At 38.3% G+C, this 18092-nt stretch overlaps 1 protein-coding gene across 1 annotated transcript in view; it reads right to left on the bottom strand.

Moving 5' to 3' along the window:
• Window positions 1-1117: 1117 nt before the first annotated feature.
• The window catches only part of LOC137496907 (trypsin-like), a 64609-nt gene continuing 47634 nt past the window's right edge, over window positions 1118-18092 (bottom strand). The window contains exons 6-7 of the mRNA XM_068230013.1: window positions 12821-12967; window positions 1118-1677 (exon numbers count right to left, since the gene is read on the bottom strand). Coding sequence (XP_068086114.1) covers window positions 1510-1677; window positions 12821-12967 — 315 coding nt within the window. The 3' untranslated portion in view covers window positions 1118-1509. The remainder of the gene's footprint in view (window positions 1678-12820; window positions 12968-18092) is intronic.

Genomic DNA, 18092 nt, shown 5'->3' with positions numbered 1-18092 from the left:
TACACTGGAAATGAAACGCTAAATTAATTTGATAGAACAAAAAATATTCTTGAAATAATTTCAATAAAATAGTGAGAACTGCTGCGATTAAAACAGATGAGAATATGAAATTATGACATTGCAACTGAAAGAAACTAGGCATGAATTTGAATTCTTCTTGACCGGACATTTAACAATTTATACGTATTCCTTAGATCTGGTGTTTACAGTAGAGTATCACGCCTAATTTGGTGATGTATCCATGTGACTGCTTCTTCTCCATATCATGCGACTTCTTGGTAAGTCTGCACGGTATGACTTCATTGCAAGTGTCTCCTTCTATGACTCCATCACTGTTCACCATCCATTTTACTTCTTCTCTCTTCACCTTCCATTTATTTAATGACTCCCGTTGACTGACTGAGGCCACTTCATCTCGTTCACTCTCCGACCAACTGTGACCTCTGCTTCCAATTGAATAATGACTTCTTCACTGTTCAGCTTCCGTTTAACTAGTGACTGACGCTACAATATGCAGCCACCTTTTATAGACATTAGTTGACGCACCCACGTAATCTCCAGAAATAACTATGATCTACTCCCACCTCGCGACAAATATTACACCCTATGGTGAAATCGCCCGCGGCACCCTGGGAATCTCAAAGAAAGCGAGCTTATCGCTATATAAGCACGATGACGTAGCCATGACTTGGCAGTAACGCCAGCAGTATTGCACAATGTAGCAATGTCACATCCAACATCTGATATATAGCAACTCCTACTATACATGTTTTTAGTGTTAATCTACACACACGTATATATACATACATTTAACTACAATCTCGCAAGCGACGAGCATTGCAGAATTGAATTGAATAAAAATGCGAATACAATAATAGTAATCTCACAGATAAAATAATAATAGTATGGGAATAATAATAATAGTAATAATAATAATAATAATAATAATAATAATAATAATAATAATAATAATAATAATAAAATACAGATATCACCCTGTAACGGGATTTGAACCGTTACAATACGAAGTTAGAGACACTGAGTGTCGCAGGTGTATGGATTTAGGAGTAGTTAAAGGTTGGCCTAGGAGATTAAAACTCAGCAGTTACACAAAGTATTGAGTCGGCATGCTCCATCGATCCTATAATTACAAGCACAACTGTCCTATACATTTTAAAATCAAGACGACACAATTATGTGAAATTTAACAAATAAATTCTGATTATTAACTCATAATGGTCTTGAATGGAACTATTTTAATGAGTGCTGATATAGACAGTTTTCAATTTTAAGAAGTGTATCAACCCACCACAACTCTTCATGATGGCTCTTTCTTTATAATAATTATGAGCTATGTATAAAAGAACGAACAGGACACTTTCAAAGAATGTATTGAATTTCACTTGCTGTTTCCCTTGAAGCCGATGAGAATGTATCTCGCTCTTTCTTGGCCGAATTAGACACAATGCAGAGATGTTTCGTGAGGATGGCGCTGTAACAAGTAGAAGCTTAGAGACCACCATCCTTTATGCTCTTAGCCAAAGTTTCTTGAATCCAGTCCTTGTAGTACGCTACGTCTGTGTTGACAGATGGGGCAAAGGCATCATAGCAAAGTATACTCCACGAAAAAACACCAGTCAGCTGACCTTCACACACGAGGGGGCCACCCGTGTCCTCCTGTAGACAAAATAAATATCCATTATCTAATGTAGCCTATATTTGGAATTCCAATCAATATATCACCCACATTTCAGTTGGCCATTCTGAATTTTATGAACTATTTTCAGAAGCAACTCACAGTATTGTGGTTTTTAATTTCGGTTATTACCTAAATAAGGATATATTGTAATTTACTGCGTGACAGTTGAACAATCCAGGGGAGACATCAAGATGTAGTTGTTGTTTCGTTGGAAATTTATTGAGCATAACCCTTACTAAGTTATTCCAATCCCTAACACTTCTTCCTATAAACGAAGATTTGCCCCAATTTGTCCGCTTTAATTTCAACTTTATCTTCACATTGTGATCTTTCCTACTTTTAAAGAAACCACTTAATCTTATTCGTCTACTGATATCATTCCATGTCATCTCTCCACTGACGCCTCAGAACACACAACTTAGTCGAGCAGATCGCCTCCATTCTTCCAAGACTTCACAGCGCGAACTTTGCAAATTTTTGTAACGCTACTCCGTTTTTCTTTCGGAAAACACCCAGAACAAATCGAGGTGCTTTCCTTTGTATTTTTCCAGTTCTTGAATCAAATAATCCTTGTGAGAGATCAATACACTGGAACCACACTCCAGTTGGAGTCTTACCAGAGACTTATACGGCAGCCCCTCTACAATCTTACTACAACCAATAAATACTCTCATAACCAAGTGCAGAGATTTGTAACCTTTAGTTACAATACAAATTATGTGTTTACCACAATGAAGATCCTTTCTTATATTAACACCTATTTACTTACAAGCGATTCAAAAAAAAAATCTCCTCATCAACGCATAGTTAAAACTGAGAGTTTTTTAAATATATTTGTGAAACTCACAACCTGACTTTTAACCCCGTTTATCACCATAGCATTGTCTAGAGTCAATCTCACAACATTATCGATGAGATTTTGCAGTTTCTCACAATCTTGTAACTTATTTATTACTCCGTACAGAACAACATCATCCACAGAAATCTTTATCGCCGATTCCAGTTCTTTACTCGTATCATTTATAAGAAAATAAAAAGGTCCATTATCTGTGACGGTGCGACGTAAAACAACTAGCAAAAAAAAAGGTCCAACAATACCGTACGTAAGGAATTCGCCTCGTAATTCTTACAGGGCCAGATAAAGCGTCGCCTACTCTAATTCTCTGAGATCAATTTTCTAGAAATATAGCAGCCCATTCGCTCACTCTCAATCAATCAATCAATCAATCAATCAATCAATCAATCAATCAATCAATCAATCAATCAATCAATCAATCAATCAATCAATCAATCAATCAATCAATCAATCAATCAATCAATCAATCAATCAATCAATCAATCAATCAATCAATCAATCAATCAATCAATCAATCAATCAATCGATCAATCAATCAATCAATCAATCAATCAATCAATAAATCAATCAATCAATCAATCAATCGATCAATCAATCAATCAATCAATCGATCGATCAATCAATCAATCAATCAGACAATCAATCAATCAATCAATCGATCGATCAATCAATCAATCAATCAAACAATCAATCAATCAATTAATCAATCAATACTGATCTGCATTTAGGGCAGTCGCCGAGGTGGCAGATTCCCTATCTGTTGCTTTCCTAACTCTTTCCGGTCTAACTGCGAGCATAGCTCGCAGCGGCCGAAATTACGTTCAGGACGCGCTGCGGGCATAGCCCGTAGTAAGGTTTGACAATTCGCTAAAAGTCGAGAACGAGCTATGCACGCATTCTGGTGGTTACATCGTGTTTCCTAATGTATTAGTTACGAGAGTATTTAAGCAGATGGCAGTATTATGTGTCTAAGTCAGAGAATTTACGATATATTTGAACAGCATGCATCAGTAGATGTTGTCACTCAGTGAGCTCCAAGATATGGCTTCTCACGGCAAACACGTGCTTGACGAAAGTGATATTTTCGATATTTTATGATATATTATAAGTTTATGCCCAAATGAACATATTATTGACATATGAATTCGAAACAACTTCTTGCATTTCATTATGATTGGTGATCGTTTTACGGCCTAGCTCATGTTCCCGCGTATTTCATATTAGAGTGAATACGTAAGATTATCTACATATTCGTAAAGTCGTCTGTTTACAAGACTGTATTTTCTCTTTCTCAGAAGTATTTTTTGGTAAACGGAACAATATTTCTACATTTGAGTAACTTTTAACAAAATGTATCATTTAAAATAAAATTTCGTAAGAGCACCCATTTTCATTATTGTAATTATTACTATTATTATTATTGAAAAATTATTATTTTTATAACGTACTTATTATCGTTGTTGTTTCGTAATTGCAATGCACATTTTATATTAGCGAAATAGGGTAAATATTACTGAATTTCAGAAAAATGTACTTGCTTCGTTATCCGTCAGACCTTTCCTACATTCGCAAAACATGGTATAATATATAAACAATTTTAAAATCTCAAGTGATAGTTGACATGATACAAAGAGCGCTTTTGAAAATTAGATGCTCAAACAAGCACAAAGAAAAAAGAATCATGTCAATATCTCCTACAGGTACAGAGGTACAATATTTTAAAGATCCTTAAAAATGCCCTGTCCAGAACGTTTGTTAGGGATATTAAGGCCCAGACTGGAGTGGGCTAACCTTTTCCTAAATGATTTCAAAGAAACTGGAAATTTATTGAACATCTCCCTCGGTAAGTTATTCCAATCCCTAACTCCCCATAATATAAATGAACATTTGCCCCAGTTTGTCCTCTTGAATTCCAACTTTATCTTCATATTGTGATCTTTCCTACTTTTATAAACGCCATTCAAACTTATTCGTCTACTAATGTCATTCCACGCCATCTCTACGCTGACAGCTCGGAACATACCACTTAGTCGAGCAGCTCTTCTTCTTTCTCTCAATTCTTCCCAACCCTAACATTGCAAAATTTTTGTAACGCTACTCTTTTGTCGGAAATCTCCCAGGACAAATCGAGCTGCTTTTCTTTGGATTTCTTCCAGTTCTTGAATCAGGAAATCCTGGTAAGGGTCTTGGGTCTTACCAGAGACTTATACGCCCTCTCCTTTACATCCTTGTTACAACCCCTAAACACCCTCATAACCATGTGCAGAGATCTGTACCCTTTATTTACAATCCCATTTATTAGATTACCCCAATCAAGATATTTTTTTATATAAACACATAGATAATTACAATGATCCCCAAAAGGAACTTTCACCCCATCAACGCAGTAATTAAAACTGAGAGGACTTTTCCTATTTGTGAAACTCACAACCTGAATTTTAAACCCGTTCAACAACATACCATTGCCTGCTGTCCATCTCACAACATTTTCGAGGTCACGTTGCAGTTGCTCACAATCTCGTAACTTATTTATCACTCTATAGAGAATAACCTCATCCTCAAAAAGCCTTACCCCCGATTCCACTCCTTTACTTATATCATTTATATATATAACAAAACATAAAGGTCCGATAATACTGCCTTGAGAAATTCCCCTCTTAATTATTACAGGGTCAGATAAAGCTTCACCTACCCTATTTCTCTGAGATCTATTTTCTAGAAATATAGAAACCCATTCAGTCACCCTATTGTCTAGTCCAATTGCACCCATTTTTGCCAGTAGTCTCCCATGATCCATCCTATCAAATGCTTTAGACAGGTCAATCGCGATACAGTCCATTTGACCTCCAGAATCCAAGATATCTGCTTTATCTTGCTGGAATCCTACAAGTTGAGCTTCAGTGGAATAACCTTTCCTAAAACCGAATTGCCTTCTATCGAACCAGTTATTAATTTCACAAACATGTCTAATATAATCAGTAAGAATGCCTTCCCAAAGCTTACATACAAGGCATGTCAAACTTACTGGCCTGTAATTTTCAGCTTTATGTCTATCACCCTTTCCTTTATACACAGGGTCTACTATAGCAACTCTCCATTCATCTGGTATAGCTACTCCGAACAAACAATAATCAAATAAGTACTTCAGACATGGTACTATATCCCAACCCATTGTCTTTAGTATATCCCCAGAAATCTGATCAATTCCAGCCGCTTTTCTAGTTTTCAACTTTTCTATCTTATTGTAAATGTCATTGTTATCATATGTAAAATTCCATTACTTCTTTGGCCTTAGTCTCATCCTCTATCTCGACATTTTCCTTGTAAGCAACAATCTTTACATACTGCTGACTGAATACTTCTGCCTTTTGAAGATCCTCACATACACACTCCCCTTGTTCATTAATTATTCCTGGAATGTCCTTCTTGGAACCTGTTTCTGCCTTAAAATACCTATGCATACCCTTCCATTTTTCACTAAAATTTTTATGACTGCCAATTATGCTTGCCATCATGTTATCCTTAGCTGCCTTTGATAGATTCAATTTTCTAGTAAGTTCCTTCGATTTCTCCTTACTATCACAGCCATTTCTAACTCTATTTCTTTCCAGTCTGCACCTCCTTCTTAGTCTCTTTATTTCTCTATTATAATAAGGTGGGTCTTCACCATTCCTTACCACCCTTAATGGTACAAACCTGTTGTCGCATTCCTCAACAATTTCTTTAAACCCATCCCAGAGTCTGTTTACATTTTTATTTTCCGTTTTCCACCGATCATAATTACTTTTTAGAAACTGCCTCATGCCTGCTTTATCAGCCATATGGTACTGCCTAACAGTCCTACTTTTAAGACCTTCCTTTCTATCACATTTATTTTTTACTAACACAAAACTGCTCCATGATCACTAATACCATCTATTACTTCAGTTTCCCTATAGAGCTCATGTGGTTTTATCAGCACGACATGCAGGATATTTTTCCCTCTGGTTGGTTCCATCACCTTCTGAATCAGCTGTCCTTCCCATATTAACCCTTTTGCCATTTGTTGGTCATGCTTCCTGTCGTTCTCATTTCCTTCCCAATTGACATCTGGCAAATTCAGATCTTCCGCTACAATCACATTTCTTTCCATGTCGTTTCCCATCAAATATCGAATAATTCCGAATCCGCGTCAGTGCTACCCTTTCCCGATCTGTACACTCCAAATATATCAAGTTGCCTATTATCTTTAGAAATGAGCCTTACACCTATAATTTTATGTGTCTCATCTTTAACTTTTTCGTAGCTTACAAATTCTTCTTTCACCAGAATGAACACACCCCCTCTCACCCTTCCTATCCCATCTCTACGATACACACTCCAGTGCCGTGAGAAAATATCTGCATCCATTATATCATTTCTCAGCCATGATTCAACTCCTATTACAATACCTGGTAAATATATATATATATATATTAAATTAATTCTATTCCTTTCCTGTCCAGTCCAAATTCACGCATTATTGCCTTTAGTCTTCCATGAACGAACCTATCAAATTCTTTAGACAGGTGAATCGCGATACAGTCCATTTGACCTCCTGAATCCAAGATACCTTGCTGGAACCCCACCACTTGAGGTTCAGTGAAATAACCTTTCCGAAACCCGAGCTGCCTTCTATCAAACCAGTTAATAATTTCGCAAACATATCTAATATAATCAGAAAGAATTCTTTCTCAAAGATCTCAAACTGGCATATAATTTTCTACTTTATGTCTATCACCCTTTCCTATATACGCAGGGGCTACTACAGCAACTCTCCATTCATTTGATATAGCTCCTTCATGCAAACAATTATCCAGTAAGTACTTCAGATACGATACTATAACCCGACCACTTGCCTTTAGTATATCCCCAGAAATCTTATCAATTCCCGCTGCTTTTCTGGTTTTCGAATGTTGTATCTTATTGTAGATGTCATTGCTATCATAGATACATTTTAATACTTCTGAAGTATTAGTCACCTCCTCTATCTGGACATATAATTTAATCCCTGTAACCAACAATCTGTACATACACACTCCCCTTGTTCATTAATGATTTCTGGAATGTCCTTCTTTGAACCTGTTTCTGCCTTAGAGTGCTTATACGTACATTTCCATTTGTATGACTGGCAATTATGCTTGTCATCATGTTATCCTTGCGTAACGTCTTTGTTAAATTGAATTTCCTAATACGTTCCTGCCATTTCTGCTTACTTCCACAGACATCTCTTCCTTTATTTATTTCCGACCTGCACCTCTTTCTTGGTCTCTATACTTCTCTGTTATAATACAGTGGGTCAGTACCATCACTTACCACGTTTAAAGGTACAAACCTATTTTAACATTCCTTAACAATATTGATTACAACACATCCCAGAGTCAGTTTACATTCTTATTTACCGTTTTCCACCGATCATACTTACTTTTTAGAATATTCGCCATGCCTGTTTTTATCAGCCATACGGTACTGCCTAATAGTCCTACCTTTAATGCCTTCCTTTCTATCACATTTATTTTTAACTACGACAAAAACAGCTTCGTTGTCGCTAATACCATCAATTAATGCACTTTCTGTATAGAGCTCATCTGGTTTTACCAGCACCACGTCTAGAATATTCATCCCTCTAGTTTGTTGCATCACTTTCTGAATCAGTAGCCCTTCCCATATTAACTCATTTTCCATTTGTTGGTCATGTTTCCTGTCGTTCTAATGACCTTCCCATTTGACATTTGGTTAATTGAGATCTCCTGCTACAATCACGTTCATTTCCATATCATTTCCCACATAGCTCATTATCTTATTAAATAATCCTGAATCAGCGTCAGCGCTTACCTTTCCCGGTCTGTACACTCCTAAAACATCAAGTTCCCTGTCTTATTTAGAGATGAGTTTTACATCTAGAATTTCATGTTTGCCATCTTTAACTTTGTTTACTGGTACCTTACAAACTCATCTTTCGCCTGAATGAATACTCCCCCTGCTACCTTTCATATCCTATCTCTACGATACAATAACCAGTTCCGTGAGAAAATATCTGCATTCGTTATATCATCATTCAGCCATGATACAACTCCTATTACAATACCTGGTAAGTATAGGTCTATATCTATTAAATTACTTAATTCTATTCCTTTCTTTACAATACTTCTATAGTTCAACAATAACATTTTTATGTCTTCCCAACTAGAGTTGCAGATTCCTGTACCCTTATCACCGCTCCCTAAACCACCCCGTTTCCCCGAATGTACCCCCCTACAGCCCCTCTAAACAAATTTCCTAACTTATACATACCACTGTGGTTAGAGTGAAGGTCGTCTGAGCGCAGATGCCTATCTCCTACCCAGCCATTAGGATCTGGAAATCTTAATCCGAATTCGACACATACCCACTCCATAGTCTCATTTTAGTCCCCAATCACCTTCCTGTCAAGTATCCGTCCTACACAGTAGTCTTAAGATGTGTCCTATCATTCTATCTCTTTCTCTCATCAAATTTAGCCAAATAGATCTCTTCTTATCAAATCGATTCAGTATCCCTTCATTCGGATTCGATCTAGCCTCTTTTACCTTAACCTTTCTTCTGTAACATCACATTTCGAAAGTTATATTATGTTTATTTTGAGCTAATTATCGTCCATTATTCAATTTGCATACAATGCCATGCACCAAACGAAGGTATTCAAAAATATATTTATAATTCCTATATCAATGTTTGAAGTTATGTAAGGCCTTCCTTGCTTGTGCCAGTCTGCAATTAATGTCTTCCTTATTTCTGCCATCGTTTATTATTTTACTGCACAAGTAACAACATTAATCTACTTCCTTTAAGACTTCATTTCCAAATCTAATATTTCATGCATCACCTGACTTCGTTCAACTGCACTCCATCACTTTCGTTTTGGACTCGTTTATATTCATCTTTTAATCCTTACCCAGGACTCTGTCCATACCATCCAGCTATTTCCGCATATCTTCTCCAGACGCAGATAAAATAACAGCGATCACATTAGAATCTCAAACAGATGCCTTTTCTAGATCTACGAATGCCATGTAGGTTTTATTGTCCTTTTTAATTCTATCCTCGAAGATCAGACGTAAAATCAGGATTGCGTCACGTGTTCTTACATTTCTTCTGAAGCCAAAGTTCTTCTCCCAACTCAGTTTCACTTTGTATCTTCAATCCTCTATAAATAATGCGCGTTAATAATCTGCAGGTGTGAGATGCTTAAACTGAAGGTGAAGGAGCTTTCACAGTTACCAGCACCTGCTTTTTTCAGAATAGGCACAACAACACTCTGCTTAAAATCGGATTGAACGTCTCCTGTATTATGCATCTCACGCTCCATGTCCCCGGGAGTTAGTTACGACTGTAGCTTCCCCTTGTTTTCAGCCATGTAGCAGTATGAACCGATCGAATCCATGTTAGATATTACTAGAAGGCTCCGTTAAAAGTAATCATAGTAATATGTATCCAACAGAGGAATAATATGTTGAGTATCATCTTTAATAACTATATTGTATACGTGGTGTAAATATTACCACTCTCCCTTCAGCGTAATCCTGTATTGTGGATCAGGATCAGGAGTTATTGGAGAGGTAAATCCATTGTCGTTGTCTATGAGTGTTATAGGTTTATCTGTGTTGATTTTGTATTTTCTGTGTTTGTTTTATTTGTGAAACATGTATGATGTTTTTAGTTAAGGATATTTGTGCATAGTTAATTAGGCGGGGAACTAGCTGATGTGAGCAGCCGTTTTCATCGCGCTGATGTAGTCATTTCCTTCGTTATTTTATTAATTCAGGAATGTCAACGTTTTTGATGGTTTCGGTTTTATTCCCCATTCACGTAGGATATAATTATTATTCGAATTTTATTCGTGATTTAATTGCACTTAAATACAAGGACCATTCAAAACGAAACGAGCTGGAGACTATAAAATGAAAACCTGTACCGTAAATTCAAGAGAATTGCCCAGCACTGTTGAGGCACTTGTCGCACTGCGACACAAGGTCGTGAATGGCCCTCTTGTAAAATACCTGGGGCTGCGCTGTAAACCAGTTCCGAACATACTGCTTGACGTCGTCGTCTCGGAGCCTTCTTTAACTCACCTGGATTTTTTGGATCGCGGTGATCCTGCAAGCTCTGTTTGTCTTCGAGTTTGTCGTTTTTGACTCGGGTTCGAAGTGATAACATCATATCTCGTCTCCAGCGACCACTCGTGACAGTAACTCACCCCCGTTACTTGGCATACCGCAGCAGATGTTCAAGAGAGAAGTCCTAACGGCATCCCTTCCGTGCTGGTTGAATACGGTGTGCCACCAGTTTGGCGCACTTTTAGCGAAACTTCAGTCTGTCCTTAATGATGGCGTGAACACCTACGACGCCCACTCCGACCTCTGCGGTCCTGCATAATGATGACATCCACTTGCTGAAAAATGTCACCGGTAATGCGGTGTGGCGTTCCAGACCGTGCATCATCGGCCAAAGACATCAGCTCTTCCCTGAATCGCTTGTGCCACGCCTCGATACTTACAACAGGCATGCAGTGTTCTCCGTACACTTGAGCCATTCTTTGAGGAATTTTCATTCCCCTCACTCCGCTTGCTGTCAGGGAATGCTCTGCACCCCTTTGCGTTTCTCTTGAAGCCTCCATTTCACTGCTGTCAACATGACTGGGTACAGTAGATGAAAAGAGGGTACGCGTGCGCAAGCTGTTGTCACGCGGTGTGTACCTATGCCTCAGCGCTCTTATACGGACCGCATCTCCCTCCGCAGGCAATTGCATTACGATCTATTCAGTGGTTTTCATTTTATAGCCTCCGGCTTGTTTCTTGTCGAATGGCCGTCATATTTAGATGAATTAATTTAAAGTTATTTAATTTTGTTGAGGAATAATTTTGGGACAGGGGGATACATGTAATTATGTTTTCGTAAGTACAAGTATTTCAGTTTAAACTGATGATTAATATCTATTAGAATGCACCATTTTAAACAATAATTTTTAAATTTTAGTGGTGGTTTTTCTCATTTATATTAGTTTTATATTTATATTTATATTATATTTAATATAATTCCTGTCACATTTTAATGAATTATGAAATTCGTTTACAATCAGATCTATGCCTATAGTTGCGATTGTCCCTTTGATCTAAATCAATCATTAGCGAATAACAGACAAAATTGTCTGCTAAGTAACAGAAATCATGACTATGAAAAATTCATTGCTATTTGATCAGATGTTCCGAAAAAAAAAAAACAATATTTTTGCTATAAATATTACAGTTTAGTGGTATGTGGTCTTTAACATTCCGTAGGTATTTGAGATTTATGCTTATCACTCATATTATTATCGATATGTCTGGACAGGTACGAACTCATGATAAATAACCCTCCTCCCAGAGGTAACTCGAACGCCCTGTACGTTAGTTCTATGTTTCTCCCTGAGTGATGCTGTGGGGTAAACAAGTATATAAAAAATTAGCGCCTAAAGTGGTAGCCAAATAAGTATACCATTTTTAGTTGTAATGAAATATAACCCACGGACGGAATTTAAGTCACATTAGGAATTAATTTTGTTGGACGGACATATATGCCTTGTGTGATAATAATATATAATACGACTATAATTGTACAGGAGGAAGATGGAATGACAACATTTAAATGACCGGAATGTATTATGAGAATTCTAATTGAGTATGATAGTTGTTTCGAAGGCAGTCGTCTCCCCTTCTGCTCGATGCGTAGAATGCGGAGTTACCCGAAGTGCAGCACCGAGCATGGGGTCTTGAGACCTTAGTTGTAGTGTAGTACAACTTGGCGGGGGAAGTACGTATTACTGAAACCCGAGAAAGAAAGTCATGCGAAGATGTGAGGAAGAGCCTGCACGAAGAAAGCTGGAAGGATGCTTGTGGAATGTAAGAAATCAAGAGGATGACGGAGGATAGAGTGGGGAGATGTAGTTGAGATGTACGTCATGAACAAAGGATTGACAAAAGAGAGTACCGGGCACCAAAAATGCGTGAGTGTAACTCATCAACGTAGCCGACCTCTAATGTAGTGGTGTAGAGGAGGATGATGAAAAAGAAGGTGAAGAAGGAAAAGGATACTGTTTCCAGAGTTCATAGTTCATTAAATGGCATCAAAATCAATTTACTGGCATGAAAAACCGTGAGTAACAGTTAGTCTTGATCAATAAAAATAAGAAGGAGAGATTTACTGTACATTCATCTGGATATACTACTTACGAGACAAGGGCTAGGTCCACCTCCGACAGAACCCGTACACAGCATGCCTGGAAAGATGTGAAGAGGGGCGTCCTCGTAGCTCTTTACACAATCTTCTTGGGGGACTACAGGTAGATCCAACTCCTTGAGAACTTCGGAAATTTTCATCTGCAAAGAAAATTGATTGTATTCTGTTGTAATGGATTGTAAGTTACGAAAAATGTTCTAGTTGGCAAACACGAGATTCTAAGCGAAAGGCACATTTCTAAAGATAATAGGCAAATTGATGTCTTTGGAATGTATAGACCGGGAAAGTGTAGCGCTGACGCTGAATCAGAATTATTTGATTACATAATCAGCTAGTTGGGAAACTATACGTAAAGGAATATGACTGTAGTGGGAGATCTCAATTTATCAAATGTCAGTTGGGAAGATAATGCGAACGACAGGAAGCATTATCAACAAATGCCAAATAAGTTAATATGGGAGGAACAGTATTTTCAGAAGGTGATTGAACCAACTAGAGGGAAGAATATTCGGACGTAATGCTGGTAAAACCAGATGGACCATATAGAGAAACTGAAGTAATAGATGGTATTAATGATCACGAATCTGTTTTTGTTGTAGTTAAAAATAATTGTAATACAAAGGAAGGTCTTAAAAGTAGGACTATTAGACCGTACCATACAGATGATAAAAGAGGCATGAGGGATATTTTAAGAAGTAACTATGATGGGTAGAAAATGGGAAATAATTAAAATGTAAACAGACTCTGGGATGGGTTTAAAGCTGTTGTTGAAGAATGTGAAAGCAGTTTTGTACCTTTCAAGGTGGTAAGAGAAAAAAAGAGACTAAGAAGGAAATAGGTTTAAAAACGACGCTGAAGTAAGGAGAAATTAAAGGAACATACTAGGAAATTGAATCTAGCAAAGAAGTCACCAATGGATGACATGATGGCAAGCATAATAGGCAGTCATACAAATTAAAGTGAAAAATGGAAGGGAATGTACAGATACTTTAAGGCACAAACAGGTTCCAAGAAGGAGATTCCAGGGATCATTAATTAACAAGGGGAGTGTGTAAGCAAGGATTTTAAAAAGGCAGAAGTATTCGGTCAGCAGTATGTAAAAATTGTTGGTTACAAGGATTATGTCCAGATAGAAGAGGTGACAAATACTAAAGACGTATTAAAATTTATCTATGATGACGACAGTTACAATAAGATACAAATGTTGAAAACTAGAAAAGCAGCTGGAGAGTTGCTATAGTAGCACCTGTGTATAAAAGAAAGAGTGATAGACATAAAGTTGAAAATTGCAGACCAGTCAGTTTGACATGCAGTGCATGTAAGCTTTGGTAAAGCATTCTTTCTGATTATATTAGACATATTTGCGAAATTAATAACTGGTTCGATAGAAGGCATTTCGGGTTTAGAAAAGGTTATTACACTGGAGCTCAACTTGTAGGATTCCAGCAAAATGTAGCAGAGGTCAAGAGGACTGCATCGCGATTGACCTGTCTAAGGCATATGATAGGGTGGATCATGGTGAGTGCAATTGGACTAGACAAAATAGTGACTAAATAGGTGGCTACAAAATAGATCTCAGAGAATTAGAGTAGGCGAGGCTTTATCTGACCCTGTAATAATTAAGAGCGGAATTCCTTTATGTTTCCTTATATATATAAATCATATGATTGAAGAAGTGGAATCAGAGATAAGTCTTTTTGCGGATGGTGTTATTCTGAATAGAGCAATAAATCAGTAGATTGTGACCAACCGCAAAATGACCTGTATAATGTTGCAAGATGGACAGTAGGCAATGTTTGATGATAAACGGGGTTGAAAGTCACGTTGCGAATTTCACAAATAGGAAAAGCCCCGAACGTTCTGGCATTTCCCGGTTGGCCTGGTTTGTTGTTGTTGTTGAGTCTTTCTAACAGGTTCTCTGCGACTGCTATATTTTACAATCAATCAATCAATCAATCAATCAATCAATCAATCAATCAATCAATCAATCAATCAATCAATCAATCAATCAATCAATCAATCAATCAATCAATCAATCAATCAATCAATCAATCAATCAATCAATCAATACCGATCTGCATTCAGGACAGTCGCCCAGTTGGCAGGTTCCCTATCTGTTGCTTTCCTAGTATTTTCTTAAATGATTTCAAAGAAATTGGAAATTTATTGAACATCTCCTTTAGTAGGTTATTCCAATCCCTAACTCCCCTTACTCCATTTACCCCATTGAATCCTCTTTAATACCAACTACATCTTACACTGACTGACAGTGACAATGCAACACCAAGGAGGAGTGGTTCGAAAGGGATGAAAGTTGGGGAAAAAACAGAGACAGCACGGACGAATAATTGATGTTTATTTCAAACCGATATGCAGGTTACACAATGCGCACGGCATCGACTCAGTAGGATGTAGGACCACCGCGAGCGGCGATGCACACAGAAACACGTCGAGGTACAGAGTCAATAAGAGTGCGGATGGTGTCCTGAGAGATGGTTCTCCATTCTCTGTCAACCATTTGCCACAGTTAGTCGTCCGTACGAGGCTGGGGCAGAGTTTGCAAACGGCGTCCAATGAGATCCCACACGTGTTCGATTGGTGAGAGATCCGGAGAGTACGCTGGCCACGGAAGCATCTGTACACCTCGTAGAGCCTGTTGGGGGCACCACGTCTATGCTGTGGAGTCAATGGTAGACGGGAGTGCAGGCCTCCTTTAACCAATCGACGGGAAATTGTTGTGGTCGATATTGGAATAGCCAGGGTGTCTTGCACATGCTGAAGAATGGCGGTTGACGTGGCGTGCGGGGCTGCCACAGCTTGGCGGCGGATGCGCCGATCCTCGCGTGCTGACATCACTCGGGCTGCGCCTGGACCCCTCGCACGTGCCACATGTCCCTGCGCCAACCATCTTCGCCACAGGCACTGCACCGTGGACACATCCCTATGGGTATCGGCTGCGATTTGACGAAGCGACCAACCTGCCCTTCTCTGCCCGATCATCATACCCCTCGTAAAGTCGTCTGTCTGCTGGAAATGCCTCCGTTGACGGCTGCCTGGCATTCTTAGCTATGCACGTGTCCTGTGGCACACGACAACACGTTCTACAATGACTGTCGGCTGAGAAATCACGGTACGAAGTGGGTCATTCGCCAACGCCGTGTCCCATTTATCGTTCGCTACGTGCGCAGCACAGCGGCGCATTTCACATCATGAGCATACCTCAGTGACGTCAGTCTACCCTGCAATTGGCATAAAGTTCTGACCACTCCTTCTTGGTGTTGCATTTGCTCTGTCAGTCAGTGTATTTTTAACTACGACAAAAACAGTTTCGTGATTATTAATACCATCTATTTCTTCAGTTTCTCTATATAGCTCATCTGGTTTTACCAGCACTACTTCAGAATATTCTTCCCTCTAGTTGGTTCCATCACCTTCTGAAAACACTGTCCTTCCCTACTTCCCTACTTTTAAAGACACCACTCAAAATTTTTCGTCTACTAATGTCATTCCAAGCCATCTCGCCTCTGACAGTTCAGAACACACAAGTTAGTCGAGCAGATCACCTCCTTTCTTCCAAGACTTCCCTGCCCATACTTTGCAACATTTTTGTAGAGCTACTCTTTTGTCGGAAATCACCCAGAATAAATCGAGCTGCTTTTCTTTGAATTTTTTTCCACTTCTTGAATCAAGTAATCCTGGTGAGGGACATATACACTGGAACCAGACTCCTTTACATCCTTACTACAACCCATAAAAACTCTCATAACCATGTGCAGAGATCCATACCCTTCATTTACAATCCCATTTATGTGATTACCTCAATGAAGGTCTTCCCATATATTAACAGCTAGGTACTTACAATGATCCCCAACAGAAACATTAACTCATTCAAAGCAGTAAGCAAAACTGAGAGGACGTTTCCTACTTGTAAAACTCACAACCTGACTTTAACTCCGTTTGTCATCATACCTTTGCCTACTGTACCATTACGTTACATTAGCGGCCGTAAATGTCATGGAAACAGTGGACAAATATGGCGTACAATAGCTTCAGGCAATGTGCAAATGCACAGAGTAGAGATATAGTAAATCGATATCGACCGGTCGCGAAGAAAAGAGTCTCAAGATTAAATAATGATGGACTATAAAAAAATTTGAACTGAACCGATTCTTGACTACCTTGAGAAAAGTTACGAGTTGAAGAGGATAAGCACAACCTACTGAAGGATAAGAAAGAGATTAGCGCAACATTAAATATTAAAGTAATAGTATACAGACATCTTTGAAGACTTTATCTGCAAAATACCGGCAGGAAAAACGAATATTTGAAGAAGAATATTTATTATTGCAATAGCTAAATACAGAAGCAAAAAGAGACTACAGCCGAGTCGAACATTGCCGAAATCAATATTATAGCGGCCAATTTATGCGAAGGAAGACATAATTTATTGTTTCCAAGTGGGAAACAATATCTGTTTAGGCTAAAGAATTAACGAAAAGTAGGCCGAGTTAAAGAAATTATCAAATTAAGAAAGATATTTACGACTAATACGAGAGTCACAAGGCAATTAATACGTATTGAATAACCTACTATTCACCAGTGAAACATGCATTCTACTATGTATTTGTTGTTTTTTCATTTCATGAGAACTGGTGACCAGATGGAGTCAGCCTAAACAGATGGATTGATCGCTCAAGATGTAAATAGCTCAAGCCAAGATTCCCAGTCGGAGCCGCAGATGACGTAACCTTTGGACTGCGAAGGCTGCCTGTTCCAAGATGTCCTAGACCAGGAGAAATCCAGCAGCGAAATCCCGTTACGAGATAAGTATCATGAGCTGCATCGTATTGAATTTGAAATTAGTTGATGAAAAATATTTCGTATGAGTGCAGGAGTGCTAAAAGTAAGAGATTTAGTGCCAATGAACGGATACTAGAGTATAAATGCCAATTAGTAACCGATGATATGTGCCATTTTCTGCAGTATAACTATGGTGCTTATGAGATAATTTTAGGTTAATGGAAACAAGATCAGATTGAGCACATATGCATGTGTAGTGCTAATCTATACGAGCAGACCGTGAAACGTTAAACCAGTTGTGGTTATAGAAAATGCATGCGAGATACGAGACGTAATCTAATATTTGAGGTCAATATGAGTTGCAGACATGGCCAGTACGATAATTCTATTGTAAGGTAATGTTAAAATATTACGGAGTTGCAGTGTGTGAAAGAATATTCAGGCTATTAAGTATTTCTACCGTAA

The sequence above is a fragment of the Anabrus simplex genome, chromosome 1 (assembly GCF_040414725.1).
Source record: "Anabrus simplex isolate iqAnaSimp1 chromosome 1, ASM4041472v1, whole genome shotgun sequence".
NCBI classification, from domain to species: domain Eukaryota; kingdom Metazoa; phylum Arthropoda; class Insecta; order Orthoptera; family Tettigoniidae; genus Anabrus; species Anabrus simplex.
This window is presented reverse-complemented; position numbering and strand designations above follow the sequence as displayed.